The sequence below is a fragment of the Leuciscus leuciscus genome (assembly GCF_965113295.1).
Source record: "Leuciscus leuciscus genome assembly, chromosome: 9".
NCBI lineage: Eukaryota > Metazoa > Chordata > Actinopteri > Cypriniformes > Leuciscidae > Leuciscus > Leuciscus leuciscus.
Window position 1 is genome coordinate 41574078 of NC_138733.1, and position 22400 is coordinate 41596477.

The window sequence follows — 22400 nt, forward strand, 5'->3', positions numbered from 1 at the left end:
ATTTACACACCATTAATTTACTCTGAAGATTACTTAAAGGGTTAGTTCACCCAAAAATGAAAATTCTGTCATTAATTACTCACCCTCATGTCGTTCCAACCCCGTAAGACCTTCGTTCATCTTCAGAACACAAATTAAGATATTTTTGATGAAATCTGAGAGCTGGATCACTCCTCCATAGGCTTCTAAGACATTATAAATTTCTGGCCCAGAAAATGCATTAAAGACATCGTTAATATAGTCCAAGTGACTACAGTGGCTCAATCTTAAGTTTATAAAGCGACGAGAATACTTTTTGTGCGCAAAAACAAACAAAAATAATGACTTTATTCCACTATTCATTTCCTTCTCTCTGGGCCTCGAGTGAGTTCACGTAGGATAACTGCGCAGCGCTTCTGTGTTATGCGTCACACGCATCACACACATGACCAGCGTCGGCCAATAGTGAGCCTACGTGTGACGTGCAACACAGACGCGCTGCGCTAAAACACTATGTGAACTCACTCGAGGCCCAGAGAGAAGGAAATGAATAGTGGAATAAAGTCATTATTTTTGTTTGTTTTTGCGCGCAAAAAGTATTCTCGTCGCTTTATAAACTTAAGATTGAGCCACTGTAGTCACTTGGACTATATTAACGATGTCTTTAATGCATTTTCTGGGCCAGCAAGTTATAACATCTTTAGAAGCCTATGGAGGAGTGATCCAGCTCTCAGATTTCATCAAAAATATCTTAATTTGTGTTCCGAAGATGAACGAAGGTCTTACGGGGCTGGAACAACATGAGGGTGAGTAATTACTGACAGAATTTTCATTTTTGGGTGAACTAACCCTTTAATATTTTTAATTGACTACAAGACGCCACATTTTTTCACATCTTTCATCTCAGTGTGGAGAAGCCTCGTGAGTCGCTCGTGAGTCGCTGCACTGGCTGAGTCCTACGGCGGCTCTCGAACCGCTCGCGCGCGACTCTGATGGACTCATACGTCACAGTCACGGGGCCTCGGCGCGGTCTCAAGGTGGACAGCGTTTCTAACCAGCATGCACTGCTTCAAGTCAGACGCCGATCGGTCAGCGCAGCGCTGCATGAAGTCGAACAAGCCTTGTCTCTCCGTCAGACTCGCTTCATCAGTTTACATCACAGATCCGGCACGGTCGGGGAGGAGCAGTAATATTTTACGGTGTTACAGTAGTGAAATTACAAACAAGAAATACACATTCTGAGACATGCAATGAAATGAATAACAGGACATTTTATTTACATCAAATCGTCCTTCTCCCATTTTCTCCTCAAAGTTTTGGGTAGGCTGTGCTAAAGGCTCATTTTGTAAACCGTGTATATAATGCATAATGCACTGAGCAGTGCGAGCCCTCCTCTGTCTGACCCGCGGCAGTGTGTGTGTGTGTGTGTGTGTGTGTGTGTGTGTGTGTGTGGACTGAAGGAGGCGTGGCAGTGCTGTAGTGTTTCAGAAAGCACAGGTGCTCTGTTGACCTCTGCTCCCCGTCAGCATCTCTGCTGTCTCAGTTCATCTGATTCCCTGCGACTGAGCTCTCAGCCCATGTGACCCGACTCGGCCAATCAGTGCGCCCGATGCCAGAGACTCTGATCTTCACTGTCTGCTCTGTAGATTATCAGTCTGACTGCACACTCTTGTGTGTTTAATCTGAGCAGTTTTGTTTCTGTTTGTGACTCCCTGAACCTGCAGCATGTTTGATGTGAAATCTTAACAGCAAAACCATAAGACTGAGGTGGTACCGCAGGATCAGATGATAATACCATACTGTATTCATGTATGTCTGATAAACATGGTGTTAATGAGGTCTCAAACTCCAGTGAATAATGCTGAGCTGATCACAACCACAGATTTATGATTATAACTTTGATTCTGCGTGTTTAAACAAACACGTGTGATGATGAACCTCTCAGACGCTCTATTCTTCTCCGTTCTATTCTTGTCTGGTTCAGTGAATGAATCTCAAACAACACATTTCACATGAGAGTGAGTAACAGCTAGACTCTGGCTTCAGTCGACACACACAGTACGACGAGTGTTTGAGACGCTGAGCACATTCCCATGAATCCGTGTGTCGTATGATGAGAAAAGCACGTGTGTCTTTATGAACTTGTGGATTCTCTCTCCTCCCACAGTCCTTTGTGGCTCAGCGTTTCACACTGACATTCAAGGCAGGCTGTTATATAATATATGTGTGTGCGCTCTTGGGTCGTGTGCGATCTCAGATCTCAGAGCTTGTTTGGGGTCCTTCTGTGGTTTGATCGACACCAAAAACACTGAGGTCCCTTGCAGCGTTTCCTTTCTGGTTTACTTCAACTGATCTTGGTTTGATTCATTTCAGATGTACTATATGGGAAACAAATATGAGCCCCGCCTCCACTCACTCATTCAGCTCAGAGATCCACTGGTTGACGATCACACGTTGATCTGATTGGTTACAAGGTAGTTTGTGACGTCAGAAACACCAGCGATTTCAAAGCGTGTGTTTGAGACTGTCTTTGGTTCACTGCAGTTTTAAGGAGAAAATACTCAGCAATGATGTCGACTTATGAACTTACACATGATTTGTATTAAAGCACATTAAAAACACCACATATACATATAAACAACATTAAAAACTGGATTTTCACCTCATGATTTGATCAAAAACAAGAGGTCTATGACACCTGGAGAAAGGTCAGCATCGGTCAGCGACACGCTAGTTTTGTGTGTGCCCACTGCTGGCTTACATTTCATAGCATTTACTGCAAGGAAATATAAATAACCATTAATGAGGTAACAATTAGCCCAGCATTTATTTTAAATTTGGGTTAAATTTTGCAAACCAACCTGCTGTGTTAAAATGTGTATCCATCACGCTGGGTTACTTTAACCCAGCATGTGTTATGTCCAGCGCTGGGTTGCCAAATTGGTTGTTTTTAACCCAGCCATTTTCGAGTGAATATAGGCTTCCTCTCATGCTGATATGATTAGATGTGATCATTGCTGATGACGAGTTGATTGGATATATCATTAGAGCATGCTCCTCCCAAACTTTTTGTTAATGAAACATCATGCAGTGACCACATTTTTTTAAGAAGACTTGGACATAATATTTATATTACAATTACTGTATTATAGTGAGAGCATACAGTATAGTAGCCTATTAGCATATGGTGTTCCAGTCAGTGTCTCCATGAACATACAGCAGCTGCAGTGTGTGTGTGTGTGTGTGTGTGTGTGTGTGTGTGTGTGTGTGTGTATCCACTCATGATGCGATGTGATCCCAGTGAGTCTCAGGCCTGATGGAGGAGGAGGAGGAGGAGGAGGAGGAGGAGGAGGATGATGCTCTGAATCACCTTCACTCAATGGTGACCGATGACTTCATGACGTGGCCCATTTAAGGACCAATCAGAAATCGCGCGCTTCCCCTTTAAGAGCAGCTGCATTGCCTGGAGAATAGATGCGCGCGCCTGACGCGTCATGTAGCAGTCTGTATAGATGGATGATAAAGCGATGCGATGTGCTGGACTCCTCCACAAACCCGCGGCGATGGACCTGGATTAACAGCACTGGCCTCACATGCAGTGACGCATATTTTAACGGAGGTGAGAATGGATGATGATGATGATGATGATGATTCAGCGCGCAGCGTTCACAGGACGCGTTCAAAAACGCGAGTCGGAGCGCAAAAAGAAGAACGCGTCCTGAATGAACGGCCCTTCGCACTCATTATGCGCTGCGTTACCTGTGTCCAGTGTGCGTTTACGCGCTTTAATGTGGAGTAAGTGATGATTCTGTCAGTTATAGTGGGTCACAGTCGCTGGTTCTGGTTCAGTGTCGGTCATCATCTGGACAGTGCATAGTGTTGCGCGGTGTGTGTGTGTGTGTGTGCGTGCGTTATTGATTCAGGCCTCGTGCACCGGCTTCATTCACAGAGATTCACAGCATCATGCATCACCCACACAATAACAGAACACCTGGACTAATAGTGTGATGCACACACACACACACACACACACACACACACACACACACACACACACACACACACACACACACACACACACACACACACACACACACACACACACACACACACACACACACACACAAGGCCCTTCTGTGGGTTTGAGGGGCCATAACATAAACATCCAGAACACCACTGCACACAAGGACGCCTTTTCAGCACCAAGAGTTTAGGTTAAATTGACACTATGCTCAATATGAAAATGTGTGTTTGATATGCTGTAACTGGTTGCTATTTCTTTTTAATTATTAACCATTTTATCTTCTTTTAGCTTTCGCTGTACACACACACACACAGAAATGGTTTGACAAATTCATTATTACAAGTATGAATAAACAATATAGTCTCTCTAATAATTCAAGGACATATAAACTGCATGTGTAAGAATTATACAGATATGTTGAGTGAATGAAATTGTGTCACATTAAATATTAATTTAGTCTAGTGCAACAAAATCAAGCAGAAAGTGCGGCAGAACTATGTTTTCAGCGGCATTTGAGGTCCTTCCTCATATATTATTCCAAAAGTGTTTTCAAAGTTCAACAGTAAACTTGAATATCCACTAAGTAAACATTTCCATTACTTATTTTCTGTCAAACACGAGCATGAGTGTGTACACAAACTCCTATTAATGTTTCAGAATATTCACAAAAACCTAACCCAAAAGAGTCTTTCATTGGCTAAGCCATGCCGTCCTGTTTCACCGGGCTGTAAACATGAGGAGACACACAGGCCAGATTCATGCAGTCGTCACACACCCCAGGAGCACCCAAGTTAAGTGAATAGTTCAGTCATTGAAATCCTCTTTTCCTCCTTTTAGCCAATAATGAGGAAGTTTAAATCCACTGGAGATGTTAGTTCACCCAAAAATGAAAATTCTGTCATTAATTTCTCAGCCTCGTGTCGTTCCAAACCCGTAAGACTTCCCTTCACCTTCAAGAACACAAATGAAGACATTTTAAAATTAAACCTGAGATAGTCCGTTCACCAGAAACTCTGATGCTTCAAAAGCTTCATGAAGAGATGGTAAAACAAACCCATACGGAGCGGTTTAATCCAAGTCTTCTGAAGACACATTTACTGAAGTCAATCATTTTATCCCTTAAAACTCATCTTTGATCACCAAAATGACTTATTTAATATATGCAGAATCATGAATATGGAAAATACTGAGGAGCAAATAGAATATATCGCTAAGAAAATAAGCTATTTTCACTTGGTGTAAATCGCCGCCGCCATAAAAGATGTGTATTATTAGGATGTGTCCCCCGAGAGCTGTGACACGATTCATACACTGCTGATAGTCTGCTGGGACCATCACAATAAAGTGTTGGCAGATATTAATCAGACAGTCTACTGATACTCTAATGACTTCTAGTTACTTCATGTCTAAAGTGGACCATCGAAATACAGAGTTAGCAACACTTTTATTCCTCCAAATGTTTCAATTAAAGATTCGATTTTTGTGAATATTTTGAAAAGTTGAAGATGCGTGTTTCCCAGTGTTTCCAGTGTTGGTGGAGGGTGCTGTATTGTTCTGTGTATCAGTGTAACTCTATTGTCTTATTCTCAGACAGATGCTGGTGTGTGTGTCTCTGCAGTCGGTGTGTGTGTGTCTCTGCAGTCGGTGTCATTCTCTGCTTTATGATTGGAAAATAAATCCACTGTCCAGAGAGAAGAGAGCGCTGTGTGTCTGTGTCAGAACAGGCATTAGTAACACATAGGCTATATATGGCTTAGTCACATAACACGGCCAGTACAGTAAACTCATTACAATAGTAGGGATATGCATTTATTTAGCATGACAAACTTGCTTTGATGTAAAAAAAATAGATAAATACAGATGTCACTCAAGCCGAGAGAGAGCAGATGCTTCGGTTAACATGATGAATAATCTTCAGTCTGCTGACGGTCTGTGTTCTTCTTCTTCTGCTGTTTCTCTATGCTGTAACATTTACTCAATGCATGTTGAGTAAGTGTTGCATGTATGTTCGTGTGGGTTCGGCATCATGTTGTTTCAAATATTGCACACATTTCCTTTAGACTTCCTTTAAGCATCCACAATGATAAAATGTGTTTTTGATCACTGCAGGGATACAGTCCTGCTTTGGCAGTCATAAGTATGTTCAGATATAATAGATCTTATATGATCATGTTCATATTTAGGCTTCGTTCACTGATGTTCTGACGAGGTGAAACTTTCTTTTCTCAGTTTCATTTTTATGAAGCATTTTAAAAGTTACATTTAATACTAGTGTCAATATTAACCAAGGCTGTGACCATCAATTACAATAGTGCTTCTACTTACAAAAGTGTAATAATATATATATATATATATATATATATATATATATATATATATATCTTGCTGTTCTGAATTATGATCTAAACAAAATGTTTCAAAACCACATTAAATTGACTTGCATGGGAAATTACCCTCATGCATATTGTAAAGATGCTCATGTGTGTTTGTGATGGATTTTCTCTGATTGTAGTTTTCCGACCACATTTGGTTGATTTAAATGTTTATAAAAACATAATCTATTATAAACATAGGCTGAATCCGAAATCGCCCGCTATACCCTCAAATAGGGCGTGAAGTTGGCGCAAAACATCGTCAAATATATGCTCAATCGTTTGTGCTGTAAAAAGTTTTGTTTGAGCTGCTTCGGTTTTTTATATATTAAAAGAATATTTGTAGGTCACTCTGAGGTCACTCAGCCCCCCCACATGATCCAAATACACCCAAAATAGTCTTGTTTGTGTGTGCTGGTTTGTGCTGGTAAAAGTTTTGTTTGTGCTGCGTTGGGTTTTAAACTGCGGATCACAGGATGTGTGGAATGTAACACAAACTCCAAGGTAAGTGTTTTTACTTACTGTATATTGTTTCGTGAACTCAGAATGACCTAAAAATATTATTTTAATATCTAAAAAACCGAAGCAGCTCAAACGAAACTTTTTACAGCACAAACCAGCACAAACGATTGAGCCTATACTGACAACGTTTTGCGTTGGGTGGGGGGCCAACTTCACGAAGGTCGTTAACCTAGGGAACAGCCATTAGTAGTTGTGTCCGAAACCATAGTGGACATAATTGAGTGCACATATTCAATCCCACAATGCACTGCAATAACGAGTGTACAACCGATGTGCGCTCAACGGCTGTCCGAATTCACTCACTCCTTCAAGTAAACAGTATCAGTGGACTAATATAGGGAATGGTGAATGAGGGTTTAGGGGGCGATTTCGGATTCAGCCATATTCTGACATTTGTTATAGTTCTTGACCAGTAAGTGGCGCTGTTCCCAAACTGCTCAGATACCCTCAGGGCATGATGGATATGACATATGTGACCCTGGACCACAAATGGGCACATGGGTCAATTTTTTGAAATTGAGATTTATAGACTATGGTTTGTTAGGATAGGACAATATTTGTATCCGAAATACAACTATTTGAAAATCTGGAATCTGAGGGTGCAAAAAAATCGAAACATTGAGCAATTCGCCTTTAAAGTTGTCCATTTATGTTCGATATTGTGCTGCATTCACTCACAAAAATAAATGTTTATATATTTACGGTAGGAAATTAAAAAATATATATTCATGGAACATGATCTTTACTTAATATCCTAATGATTTTTTGATAATTTTGACCCATACAATGTATTGTTGGCTATTACCACAAATATACCCGTGCGACATGTGACTGGTTTTGTGATCCAGGGTCACATATACCAAGTTTTGTTGCGATTAAACCAAACCATTTCCCTGATTTCGATTTTCTGAAGATTGGGGAAAAAAAACTGTTTCCCATGCAAGAACTATCCTTGTATATAAAAAAGCTACATACATTTGATCTACAAAGACTGTGATTTGATTGGACTGACCAAATTTAGGCCACATCCACACGAAGCCAGAGATTTCCCTATCCAATCTTTTTTTTCCCCTCGTTCTCAAGAAATTTCTGCGTACACACGAAACCACTGAAACGGACTCAAAACAATGTAGTATATATGCCAGACCAGTATGTGGCGCTGTGATTCTGCCACAGAGATGCACTAAAAATGGAGAAGAAGACTTGGAGCATGCACATAAACCTTGCGCCCTGTAATCAATAATAATAATAGGCTCAATAGCTTCTTCTTTTTTACCAAGAACTTTAGTGAACAATATTTAACAACCATAAATGGCCTGGTACAAAATATGAAATGTCTTAATCAGACAACAGACAAGCATCATAGCATAAGAAAGAAAATCTAAGTAAATAAAGAAGTAAAAGAAAGAAATAAAAGAAAAATGCATTCAAGTAAATAATAAATAAAGAAGTGAAAGAGGCACGAACACAAGCATGAGGTCCGCAGTTGTTGTTGCGGTGCGGTTATGTGACGTAGCGGTGTCTGACTACGGTCGACACGTCGGGTGATGACATCATCAATTCACAACATATACGGATTGGCTGTACACACGAAAACGCAAGGGTGTCATTTTTAGGCCTATCTACTCTGGGACTTGGTTTCTGGCTCTCGAAACGCCAAATAATCAATTAGACTTGAAGGGGCCGATTTTTCTAGCAGCATCACTGTCCCACTACAGTTGCGCTCAGACATCTGACAGGCCGTGACACTCTCTGTTTTACTGACCTGTCTCTCTGTCTGTGTCTCTGTCTGTGTGCCAGTGGTTTGCCGGGGCATTGGCATGGCCTAGTAATGAACGGCGCCGGGGCTCCCAGCAGCCCGGAGCATAACTCCTGCACGCGGCCCGACTGGAAGGAGTTCTGTGAGCTTCACGCTCGAGCTTCCGCCGCAGATTTCGCCTACAAGTTCCGGCGTTTCATCAGCGAGAACCCCTGCTACGACTCGCCCGGTGCTGACGCCAGCTTTTCGCAACACTTCACGCAACACTTCTTGACCTGCTTCTCTGCGGCCCTCGACCAGGTTCAAGGACTCGGCTCTCCGGGAGACTCCTGTGCTCCTCAGTACAGCATCGTGCCCTTTGTGGGCATACAGAGTTGCACGTTACCCTTCATCCACAACCTCTACCAGCGCCGCAAAGACGTGGGGGCGTCGAGCGAGTCGTTGGATAGCATGGACAGCGGAGGAGGCGGAGCCAGCGGACAGGAGCAGCAAACGCCAACCCGTAAGACGCCATCCGTGAGCCAGTCCAGAAGTTCGGAAGACGTGTCGCTGGGGCGTCGCAAGGCGCGCTTCAAGAAGGGCTTCTCCCTGCGCAACATGAGTCTGAGCGTGGTGGACGGGGTGAAGGAGATCTGGCACCGCAGGGCCTCCCCAGAACCGGACCCCTCGGGGGGCTCCAGGAGGACCAACGGAGCCGAGGCCATGGGGTCCGAGCACTGGAGCCAGAAGCTACGCCTGCCGCGGGCCTCTCAGGGCCACCGGGTGGAGCTGCTGGAGATCCAGAGGGAGGGCGCGCTCAGGTACATGGTGGCCGATGACACTCACTGCATGGGGGCGGGACAGTGGCAGAAGTGCCGGTTACTGCTGAGGAAGACGGCCGGCGCCTACCTGGACACGGGAGAGAAGTTCCAGCTCGAGTTCTACGTTCCACCAAAGGTACAAGAGCTCTCTGATAAAGCCCTGATGTGTGTGTGTGTGACATTAGCAAGCAAGTGTATGGATTGGGGGAAGAATAAACAGATCATTCTTATAGCATCCCAATAGTGTCAGCCCAGATTTGGCCCACATCTGGTACACATGGATTGCCGGAATCGGGCCGACACTATGTTTGCTGTCTGGGATATATCTTAATCTGTTATTTGCATGGGCAAAGTGAACAACTGAAAGGGTAAACTGGCCATCGAAGAGCTTGTGACGGGGCTCAGATTCAGACAATGAAGGTACAGGCTCGTATTAAATAAAATTTTAGATGAGAACGGTTGAGATAAGATAACAGGAAAAGAAAAACACTAGTGGGCAATGGCATAAGCCTAGTTTCCATTACCCTTCAAATTGCTCAAATTGAAATTGTGACTTGAAAATATGCATAATGAAAACACGTCAATTTAGCAAAAACTCCCATATATCGCATAAAAGTTTTTACGCTCACATTGAGGAGGTTTTTTTCAGGCAATTCGAAAAAGGAATATTTCGCAAAACTGCAGTGGAAACTTTTTTTCCCGCATTTACGGTCACCTGACGTACGTAACAGTCGATCATTCTTTAAAGATGGCGTGGTATGTTTGGACAGAAGATGAGACAGAGTTCTTCATTAAACTCTTAAAAGTATTACAGGAACTTTCCTTGCCATTAATGCTTGGATAACACGCCTACGTCTCCTTCCATTAAAGGGATACTTCACCGTTTTTTCATATTAAACTATGTTATTCCCTTAACTAAGACGAGTTGATACATACCTCTATCGTCTCAGTGCGTGCACTAAATCCCTCTGTCTTGCGGCGAAACTTTGTTAGCCCAGTTCATTTAATATGGGCCAAGCAGAGAAGCTACCAAACACCTCCACGTTTTCCCTATTTAAATACAGTTACTCGCGAAGTGTAACTCGACCTAGGACGGTGACACAAAACAAAACGTTGCGCTTTTCTAAGCGTGTAAAATGGATAACTATTTTGTATGGCGGAATACCATAGCAAGTGCTTGTAAGCACTTCGACTTGGCGCAGTAATATCTTCACTCGTGAAAAATCCTCTCACCGGCCCCCGCTCCCTCTAGTGAAGATATTACTGCGCCAAGTCGAAGTGCTTACAAGCACTTGCTATGGTATTCCGCCATACAAAATAGTTATCCATTTTACACGCTTAGAAAAGCGCAACGTTTTGTTTTGTGTCACTGTCCTAGGTCGAGTTACACTTCGCGAGTAACTGTATTTAAATAGGGAAAACGTGGAGGTGTTTGGTATCTTCTCTGCTTGGCCCATATTAAATGAACTGGGCTAACAAAGTTTCGCCGCAAGACAGAGGGATTTAGTGCACGCACTGAGACGATAGAGGTATGTATCAACTCGTCTTAGTTAAGGGAATAACATAGTTTAATATGAAAAAACGGTGAAGTATCCCTTTAACAATAATAGCTAGTGCTGTGGCTGAGATGTACGTAAACCCACCAACATCCATCGCCATGACTTTTGGAAGGACTTATTGCACGCGAGAACAAATACGTTTTAGTCGCATAACATCTGTTAATGGAAACGACGTCATTTCGTAATAGTTTTTTATCGACATTTAGAAAATATGTAATGGAAATGCAGCTAAAGTAAAAGTAGTGTGCTATTAAATCATCAGAACAGTAAATACAACCAAAATAGTAGAACTATAGTTAATGGTAAATGCTGTAAGTATTGTCTGAGTGTGTGAGGTGTCGCTGTGTTGTTCAGTAGTCTGGCTTGAGGATAAAAGCTGATCGTCAGTCTGGTTGTCCGTGATTGGATGCAACCGTATCTGCCAGACGGCAGTGTCACAAACAGCTGTTCAGCAGGGTGAGCTGATCCTTAATGATGTAAACTGATGTAAACTTTCTTTTAATTGAAAAAAAAAAAAACACTGAAAAGCCAATAAAAAGAGATTTTTGGAAGCTGTTGTCTGAGCAATTTTAGCATCATCCAATAATGCGAGAAGCACTGGGTTAAGGTTTAGAGATTGGCTAGTTTAAGGGTCTTCTCATGTAGTCAGACCTTTGGCTAAACCGTCCACTTTGCCAGGAAAAGACTGCTCTTATGGTGGTGTTCAGGTGTGGGATTATCCGACAGGGATTACCACAGTCGTAGACTGGTGTGAAAAGAATGAATTAAGTTTGTGTTTGTTTGAATATCTTTCAAAGATTTGATGGACTTCAACTCTAGAGAACAGTTTTTCTTTAAAAGAACTGATGGCAAACACTTGTGTGCTCTTGCTGCCAGAAGTAGAGTAACGCTAGCAAAAGTGCTTTTCCAGTTTCGACATTCGTCAGGTAACTCTTCAGTATTTGAAGAGGCCTTTGATTCTGCTTGGCATGAGGACAATTGCTGTGGTTCATTAATAGTTGAGTTTATTCTTCTAACTCTGAGTTAATCCAGTGTTGCTATCAGGCATAAGATGGCTTCATGAATGAACAGATGAACCACACATATGTTAGCAGAAATGTTTTCTTCATTAAAATGAGTCAGACCCTCCCTTGATCCGGCCTCTTAAAATCCTGTTCCCACATTTTGGTTTGGGTTCAGATGTGTTTAAAGGGATTTTGGGAAGCTGGTCTCAGAGCAATTTTAGTCCCTCAAGGCGGTAGTAATAACTTCCTCTTCCTGAACAAACTAAAGATAGGGTAAAAATAGAGGGTGAGTGAGTCTGCTTACAGTGTATCATATCCTGACTGTCAGTGAGATCGCCTCAACAGCCAGAAGTTTGTTTGTGAGATACAGAAGCGATTCTTGTGTTTTCAGGAAAGTACAGATCATGCTCACCACCAGTTTCACCAGTTCAGCGTTTTCAAAACAACATCCTTTTTCCTTGTATGAGACCTCGTCTTATAATCACTGAAACCAGCGGATGTAAACACCAGAAGTTTTTGAAGTGATGGTTGAAATACAGGGCTCACAGTAATCATGTCCCGTTTCAGGCCAGTTGACATGCCTGCTGTGTTTTGTTAATTTTTTATCAATAATCTTTATTATGTGAATACATCAATATGTTTCTAAATATGCGAACCGTTCATCGCGATTTCAAAATAAACGTTTAAACCCTCGCTCTGAGTTTATATGTGGACATCAAAACATGTTTGTGTTCAGGAAATTACAGTGGCTGTAGTATTTCTGTCTTTGGCCTTGAAGTGGACAAATATTAAAGATTGAGTGAACCTTTGAATTAAATGTCGTTTGGCTAATATTAAACAAGGATTTAATGACATGTAACAACACTTTAGGCATTTGTTATAATACATAATGTAAGATGATTTATTTATACAAAGTATATTATGTATTTTAAGTGTTGTTTTATAAAACCATATGATTACTTGCTTTTGATACTTTAAAATGACTTAATATACATAATAACCATGAGACAAATAAAGGTCTTTGACCTTTAAAAATAGAATTAAAAAATATCTAAAATAATCGACCGATTACTTGATTACCAAAGTAATCATTAGTGGCAGCCCTAATTGGCAGTGTGTGTGTGTTGGAATGGCATTGATTGTGTTGATGTGTGTTTGTAGTCATCTAAACCCAAAGTGAGCGTCCCTCTGTCTGCTATCGTGGAGGTGAGGACCACCATGCCTCTGGAGATGCCCGACAAAGACAACACGTTTGTGCTCAAGGTACCATCATCTCATACTCTCATACACACATCAGATATGTAGCTGTTCTCTGGGAAATGCAAGAATGTTGCCTACTGGACCTAGATCAGTGTTGTCAGATCAAACTGTGGTGTTGTCTTGTGGGTTGCAGGTAGAGAACGGTGCCGAGTACATCTTGGAGACCATCGACTCTCTGCAGAAGAACTCGTGGGTCGCAGACATCCAGGACTGCATAGACCCCGGGTAAACAGAGTAATCGGTGTCCTGACACACCTTCACTTCACACCTTTATGCTGCGTTCACACCAAACGTGAATAGCGCGTCAAATTCGCGTCTACTGCGTCTGGTTGGACGCTTGAACATTTTGAATCCATTCGCGCGTCCAGAGCGAAATTGACGCGCGTATAAAGCAAGCGTTTGAGGCGAAATCTGCTTCTTGTGGGAGGGGCAAGTGTTAGGCGGTTGTCTGTTTGCAAGATGGCTGATGTTGATCGAGCATTCATCGAGAGAGTCACCGCTCTGTATTTGCTCTGGAGAGCAGAACAGTGGCGTAGGGGTCATCAGCGGCGTAGGGGTCATCGTCGCCGTACTTGGGTCCACCGAGACCCTCTGGAGGCGAACCCAGTTTGGCGAGTTTCACCATTTGCTCCAGGAGCTGCGCCTGGATGACGGCCGCTATCAGCGGTGATCCCGCCTGTCCCGCGCCCAGTTTGATGACCTGTTGTCCCGCATCGGAGCGAGGATCACCCACGCCCTCACCCCCCTAATCTGTCATTTATTTTTGTTTTGATGATAAATGGAGCCAACCTCCAAAAGCAATTAACCTGTCCTGTGATTTTATTTATTTGTTCACACAACACTGCCCAGACACGAACTATGTTCTTATACATTAAAGTATGTTGGTTGTCTTTACATTAGAATAATAATGTTTCATATAATCTGGATTTAGATATGGAATAAATAGCATTCAATACAAAATGAATGTCTCATATATTGAAATCAAGTTTTTATATGATAAAAGATTTGCTTTGTTGTGCCACACCAGGCATTAGTCATATTACAAAAATAATGTATTGAGGCCAAACATAGAAAATAACATTATAAACTGAAAAGCGGGACTGCCCTCGTTTATCACATCACTTCACCACGTGACAGCAGCAAGCAGGCTCCTGACCGGCGGGAACTGACGCCAAAGTTCAGATTTTTCAACTCGGGCATCAGACGCAAATTCGCGTCGAACGTGGGAATGCACAAAAAGCACCAAATAAAATAATTTGTGCGTATCGCGAACGAGGCGAATTCGCGCCGCAGGACCTCCAGACGTGCATAAACGCATCTTTACATTAACTTAACATGGAAATCACTCGCGCCAGACGCTCTATTCGCGTTTGGTGTGAATGCAGCATTACACAGTACATCTGAATCATGGGACGCAAACTAAAACAAGAGGCACACTGACTGGCCATGACGATTCTTTGAGTCTTATGCAGCATTTCTTTAACACTAAACCAAAGCCGCACTGCTTCCTCTGAGAAGAGTTAAAAAGATAGCATGGTTACATGTTTACCGGTACGCTGTAAAATCCTCAGTGTTAAACAAACACTGCTCAGTTTGCATATGGTCCCAATCTATATAGAGAAAAGTAAGCAATGAATAAGTGTTGCAGTTAGTGAAATAAAGCAGATTCATTCTACAAGTGATAATTGAACATTAGTGATGAACACCTGCTGTCAACAAGCAGAATCACTGAGGATAAGAGGAACAACAAGAACAGGATAAAAGAGAAGAGACAGAAACACAACTACATCTGACTCACAACCTTCGATGAAATCAACTGCAAATAAAGTCAGTATCTCACCCAGAGTTTCCGCTAGAAAAAAATGGTGCCACAGAGACATTTTGATGATATGCCGGTCAAATATTGCCTCTTAATTAGTCAAGTTGAGGAAAACTGGAGGCAGGCTATGTAACTTAAAAAAAATGACATAATCAGGCCGTATAGAAAGCAACATGTTTATTAGCCTAACTTTCAAATAGACGAAAAAAAACATGAACGTCTGATTGGCGTCAATCAACGCCAATTGTTTTTACTATGGTTTCACATTCATAGTTTAACAAACCAATCCCCCTTCCCCACATAATATATCTGAATATCTCGCGGTGTAAATAGCCGCATTTCCATTACAGATTTGCGCAAATGTTTTGCGCTATTATCTAAATATCGATAAAAAACTATTGCGAAATGACGGCGTTTCCATTAACCGATGTTATATGCGACTAAACGTCATTTTTTCTCTCACGATAAGTCATTTCAAAAATCACGGCAACAGACGTTGGTTTATATAATATCACAGCCACCGCATTAGACATTATTATTATGATTAATGGAAGGAGACGTGGCGTGTTATCCAAGCATTAATGGCAGGGAAAGACCCTTGTACTGCGAACGACACATAAGGAGTTTCTGGGTGTTTCGCCCTCATTTCTGCTCCGAGGTTTTGATTGTGGCATTTATTTGAGATTTAGAATCCAGTATTCCTATAGGCTAATTATTGTTTATTTTATGAATTTAATAAAGAACTCTGTCTCGTATTCTGTCCAAACGATCCATGTAGGCTACTTTTGTCCATTCGTTTTTCCTTTTTTAACCCGTAATTGAAAAACGAAAAATTAACGGTTGTTGTCTTTTTAAAACGCAAAGTTGAACACCAAAATTTTTATTTGAACTGGCTACACAAACTGCTGCGCAAAAAAGTAAATATCGACGAATTTTCTGATTTTTGTTTATGACTTTTTGCCCCTTTATTAAACATTTAAAATATTCACAAATTAATATGGAAAACATGTCGATTTTACTGGTTTTCAAAGGCCAAATTAGAACCTGGAATTGATGTTTTTCCCGCAGTGCTGAATGAGAAGAGCCATTAATATTATGAATAAACTATTGTTTTCTAAGTGTTGGCTAAAATCACATCTCCATCTCCGCTGTTAAGCAGATGCGCTTTTAGAGAGAAATGCACCTTTCATACGGATTAGGTACATAATCAGAAGGTATTAGCTTTCGATTCGAATTTGTTCGTTTTAAAGTGGACATTTCAAGCTTTAGCCTACATAGGCTATATTTTGTTTCAGTTCTCGCGCTCCAGTTTATGGAGATCATGAAAGTGCGTCTGATTGTTTTATTTTATTTTACAAAAGCACAACGTTTTCTTGTTATTGTGAGTTTACACAAATAAAAGTAGTTGAGAATAATGTATTATTATTTTCTGTATGACCAGAAATGATAGAGTTTCCACTGTTAATAGGAAAATGCAAGTGGTCACGCCCGCGCCTCTGTGCCATGCAGTGCGCGCTCCACACTCAGCTTTGTTCCTTTTTTGCATAAAAGCGTCTTCTAAATATAGCTTATTAAATGTTATAATATAATAAAATAATATAAAATTATTATTATTTGCGTAGCTATACATGGACCTCAAACACACCGCGTCTTCTAAGTCAGGTGACTGCAAATGCGCAAAAACTGTTTCCATTGCAGTTTTGCGAAATATTCCTTTTTCGAATTGCCTGAAAAACCTCCTCATGCGAGCATAAAAACGTTCTTGCGATAAAGGGGAGTTTTTGCGAAAATTAACGTGTTTCCATTGTGCGTATTTTTAATTCGCAATTTCAATTTGCAATTTGAAGGGTAGCCTATGGAACGCGGCTAGTGTCTCTCCACAACTTGCAATGCGCATAAGCCGCGTAACCTTGATCTCCGCAAGGCGACTTCGCTGCATCGCCTTGATCCGATTCTGCTTTTTCTCCGGTGGTGGTGGAGCTGTCTGGACATCTGAGGCTTCAGGCGTTCCTGATTCACCATCGTCCGTCGCGTCTGGCCTCTGAAAAAAGCTTTTACGGCTAGTCTGCCTGGGCCTGGCCATATTTGAAACGTCTCACTCATTCGTTCGTTGTTTAGGTCTATATTACAGCCGTTTTAGGCGTGCGCTTTATTTGAAATGCAGCATGCGATGTTGTTTAATAACTTTCAAACGGTAGAGCCTGTTCCTTTAACAAAGGTTGGTGTATTTTTGTTTTATACATTTTAGACTTATTGTCAAATTCAGATTGTGTTAGGGGGGCGGGATTATTAGGTAATTTTAATCGGACAATTTGACCGGAGAGATTTAATTTTGTCGGACATTTCATTTTTTTTTCGGCCAATGTCCGGCAATTTGCGGACAACGGAAACCCTGATCTCACCAGAGGATTATTAAACAACTCCAAAACAGCATTACGAATTACAAACCATATGGCACATGTACAAAGGTTGTTGAAGCCCTTTAGTTTGGGAAAAGCGCTATATAAATTAAACATATGATTATAGTTGAGCACTTGGCCACTGACTTTGGTTAATTTAATTCCCTTTCAGCAATTGTTGATCATTAAATCACTATTGACTGTATTTTTTGACACATGTGACTTCCCATATGAGTATGAAAGTCTTGAAAAACTTTTGAACTTCTCACTATCAAGTTGATATTAACTGTCCCACTCTTCTCACAACCTGTTATTGAACTCACTGCTTATGATTTTATTAGGCTTTTCTCTTGGTTTTCATATCTCTAAATGTTTTTGTTTTGCAGTGTACACAAGCTCTTTTTAACTGATTTGTGTACAGAAACCGGAGACACATCCTCTTAAAAATGTTTTTCTTTGTTGTTCAAAACTTCGGATGACATTGATTAATAATATAATCATAACTAAAACAATTAAAATGTTCACTTCTACTTTCAACATAGGGAGCAAAAGAATATAAGTTATAATCGTATATTACAATAAATCATATATTTTTTTATCTTATATTGTTTTTCCGGCAACACTTTACAATAAGGTTCATTAGTTAACATTAGTTAATGTATTAACTAACATGAACTAACAATGAGCAATACATTTGTTACTGTATTAATTAATCTTTGTTAATGTTAGTTAATAAAAATACTGATGTTCATTGTTTGTGCATTAACTATTTTAATAATGTATTAATTTTTAAATTAATAAATGTCAAAATTAATATGAACTAATATCAATAAATGCTATAGAAGAATTGTTCATTCTCAGTTCATGTTATCCAAGGTAGTTAACTAATGTTAACTAATGAACCTTATTGTAAAGTGTTACAGTTTTTTCTTTGCGTCTCATTAATGTGTTAAAAATAGCAAAAACACTGCTTGCATAGAGACAACTCTTGATTCCAGGACAAAAAAATTTTAAGAGAAGAAACACTCGTGGAAAGACTCTGTGTGTGTGTGTGTGTTTCAGGGACAGTGGCGATGACATCGAGCTGGCGTCGTGTGCTCTCGTCCAGCCGCCCAGAGACTTGACGCTGGTGTCCTCCTGCAGCTGCGAGCTGTTGTGTGACGGTACGACTGCACACACACACACACACACACACACAATACAGCTCAGCAGTGTTTCCCATCATCGCCCTCAGTGCCCGCACTGTTTCTCTTTCTTAAAGGTGCATTGTGTGATATTCAGGAGGATCTGTTGACAGAAATGCAATCATATACATAAATGTTTTTAGTGGTGTATAAACCCCTTACATAATGAACCGTTATGTTTTTATTACCTAAGAATGAGCCATTTCTCTCTACACACACCGCGGGTCCGCTTGCATCGACATGTTTCTACGGTGGCCCCGAATGGACAAACGCGTTTCGGCACTATGTTGTTCTTCGTGCAAAGAAGCGAGCTAAAGTCAGCGAATAAAACACTGACACAATGATGAACAAGTGACAATAATATTCACAATAACATACCGTTTTACTGAATAATTAAGTAAACCTAATTTCTTAATGTATCTGTGAAAAGAAACCTCATTGATTAACTGTGTCAGACGACGACATCACTTCCTGTCGGCCACCGTAACTTCTGTTGGGTGCAGTTCACAACCTCACCACTAGATGCCGCTAGAAATGACACAGTGCAGCTTTAAGCTGAAGACAGGAGGATTGTGTTGATGTTCTGGATGTGTTGTTCAGGTTCTCATCGGGGGTCTGAGCGGTTGTGCTCTGTTGCTGCGGATCAGCACTGCCAGGAGCCGCCCGTTACCCAGCATCCCTCACATGTGCCGTTAGAGCGGTTCCTGCAGTCGCCAGAGGACACACCATCAGGTACACACATGCCTTGTCCACAAAACCCCACTTGCGGTCTTTACACTTGACCATTTTACCACTTGCATGACGTATTTCCTCTTTTTGGCCCAAGTGTTCAAGTAGGCGTAAAGACTGCAAGTGTGTGTAGATCTTTTGATTACTCGATGGGACACACTTATAGTCTTAGGCCCAATCCCAATTCTATTTTATACCCCTTCGCCTACCCCTAACCCTTGCCCCTTGAAACAGAGTGTTAAGGCGTAGGGGTGAAAATATTCCCCTAAGAAATGGGACACCACTACTACACCGTTACATGTCATTATACATCGTCGCTAGCGCCTACGTCACAGGAGATGCGCCAATGTTTATCACAAACTTCCAAGATGCCGTCGTCAGCTGTAGTCTTGCGTGAGTTACAGCTATTTTTTGTATTTTTCTTCTGAAGTTTGCAGAAAATAACTAAGATGACGATATCTTCGACGCCTAAAAGCTGCGTTCACACCAAACGCGAATAGAGCGTCTGGCGCGAGTGATTTCAATGTTAAAAGATGCGTTTACACGCGTCTGGAGGTCTTGCGGCGCGAATGAGGCGTTTAGTGCGGCGCGGTGGACGCGAATTCGCCTCATTTGCGCGTCCACTTCGCTTCAAACTTTTGCTTTTTACACGCGCCATATTGTTAACGAACTTTAACGATTTTTTTGCAACTGTTTCTTTGAAGAACATGTCCGTAAATATGAACACAAGATTGAATGTGACAAAGAAAATGATTATTGGCAGTCATGTTGCCTCTGTAGCCGGTGTATGCAGGTACATTTCTCATACCCCTTCGTTTGAAGTGTGGTCCCGAAAAATCTTCGTTTCAAGGGCTATCTGGCCCTTCCCCTTACCCCTACTCCTCCAACCAAAAGAGAATTGAGACAGCCCTACCCCTTCACGTGCACACGCAAAACAGAGGGGAAGGGGTAAGTGAAGGGGTAAGGGGTAGAATTGGGATTGGCCCTTAGTGTTTACTGAGCTTTTATTTATTATATTTTCAATACTTTGCATTTTAGAATAAACCTCTACATGTCTGTTCAGTAGTCGCTGTGTAACTAACAGAAGACACACATTTAAAATTGTGTCTAATTAAGTGATAAAAAACAGTTGCAAATGTTGTACTTCACACACCATACTCATCCTTGCACCAATAAAATGTGCAACACTTTATGTTTTACTACCAAATTATATGCATCTAATTAATTTAAATTACAGTGGAATGTTTTCCTCGACATCTCGCGATTTCGGGGCACATGAGTTCCCGAACATAATGCATGATGGGATACACTTCGCCTCGAATACCCACTCCGAAGCACTATTGGAGATAGTGTGGGTGTAGTGTGCATTAAGGGCACTGCACTTTGCCATTTTTAAGACATAGGACAGTCTTGCACACGCTCTCAAGTGGTCAAGACCGCAAGTGTGGGTGTTTGGACAAGGCAACAGTGCCAACCAGTCGAGTCCACTGAACAGTGGTTTGATTCAGTGATTCAATTTCAACTTTTTAAAATTCATGAGGATTTTTTAGATGCTTCTCAAAGGATTCTTTAAAAGAAATATTGACTTCACACTGTTTACTGAGGCAAAAGTAACTGCAAACACAGGACCTACGAGTTAGAGAGCAGTTCACACAGTCTGTGAACTGTGTGAACACTCTGTGAACACTCTACTCCTGCCTCGAGTAGAGAGGTGAAATGTCAGAAATGTGTAACTGTAAACGTGTAAATGTGTTTTTGAATATCTGAATTAGTGGTTCCTGGTTTAAAGGGGCAGTATGTGATTTAAAAAAACAAAAAAACATTTTTGAACATCCCATCATGAGTGGACACGCCCCCTACTGCTGATTGGCTCACTCTCTCTCGTCCCCCATCATGAGTGGACACGCCCCCTACTGCTGATTGGCTCACTCTCTCTACTCCCCCATCATGAGTGGACACGCCCCCTACTGCTGATTGGCTCACTCTCTCCTCCCCATCATTAGTGGACACGCCCCCTACTGTTGATTGGCTCACTCTCTCTCCTCCCCATCATGAGTGGACATGGCCCTACTGCTGATTGACCCGCTCTCTCCTCCCCCAACATGAGTGGTCACGCCCCCTACTGTTGATTGGCTCACTCTCCTCCCCATCATGAGTGGACACGCCCCCTACTGCTGATTGGCTCACTCTCTCTCCTCCCCCATCTTGAGTGGACACACCCCCTACTGTTGATTGGCTCACTCTCTCTCTTCCCCCATCATGAGTGAACACGCCCCTCTACTACTGATTGGCTCATTCTCTCTCCTCCCCATCATGAGTGGACACGTCCACTACTGCTGATTGGCTCACTCTCTCTCCTCCCCCATCATGAGTGGACACGCCCCCTACTGCTGATTGGCTCACTCTCTCCTCCCCCATCATGAGTGGACACGCCCCCTACTTCTGATTGGCTCACTCTCTCTCCTCCCCATCATGAGTGGACACGACCACTACTACTGATTGACCCACTCTCTCCTCCCCATCATGAGTGGACACGCCCCCTACTGCTGATTGGCTCACTCCTCCCATATCATGAGTGGACACGCCCCCTACTGCTGATTGGCTCACTCTCTCCTCCCCCATCATGAGTAGACACGCCCCCTACTGCTGATTGGCTCACTCTCTGTCCTCCCCCATCATGAGTGGACACGCCCCCTACTGCTGATTGGCTCACTCTCTCTCCTCCCCCATCATGAGTGGACACGCCCCCTACTGCTGATTGCTCACTCTCTGTCCTTCCCCATTATGGGTGAACACGCCCCCTACTGCTGATTGGCTCACTCTCTCTCCTCCCCCATCATGAGTGGATACACCCCCTACTGCTGATTGGCTCACTCTCTGTCCTCCCCCATCTTGAGTGGACACGTCCCCTACTGCTGATTGGCTCACTCTCTCGCACAATTTTTTTCCCAAACTAGTTCAGTGGAAACTCCGCCCTGCAGCCGATTCTT

At 42.0% G+C, this 22400-nt stretch overlaps 1 protein-coding gene across 1 annotated transcript in view; it reads left to right on the forward strand.

The window, feature by feature from the left end:
* The first annotated feature begins 3489 nt into the window (after positions 1-3489).
* The window catches only part of sh2b2 (SH2B adaptor protein 2), a 28523-nt gene continuing 9612 nt past the window's right edge, over positions 3490-22400 (forward strand). Inside the window, exons 1-6 of the mRNA XM_082178950.1 lie at positions 3490-3598; positions 8698-9592; positions 13181-13282; positions 13413-13504; positions 18560-18660; positions 19282-19413. Coding sequence (XP_082035076.1) covers positions 8729-9592; positions 13181-13282; positions 13413-13504; positions 18560-18660; positions 19282-19413 — 1291 coding nt within the window. The 5' untranslated portion in view covers positions 3490-3598; positions 8698-8728. The remainder of the gene's footprint in view (positions 3599-8697; positions 9593-13180; positions 13283-13412; positions 13505-18559; positions 18661-19281; positions 19414-22400) is intronic.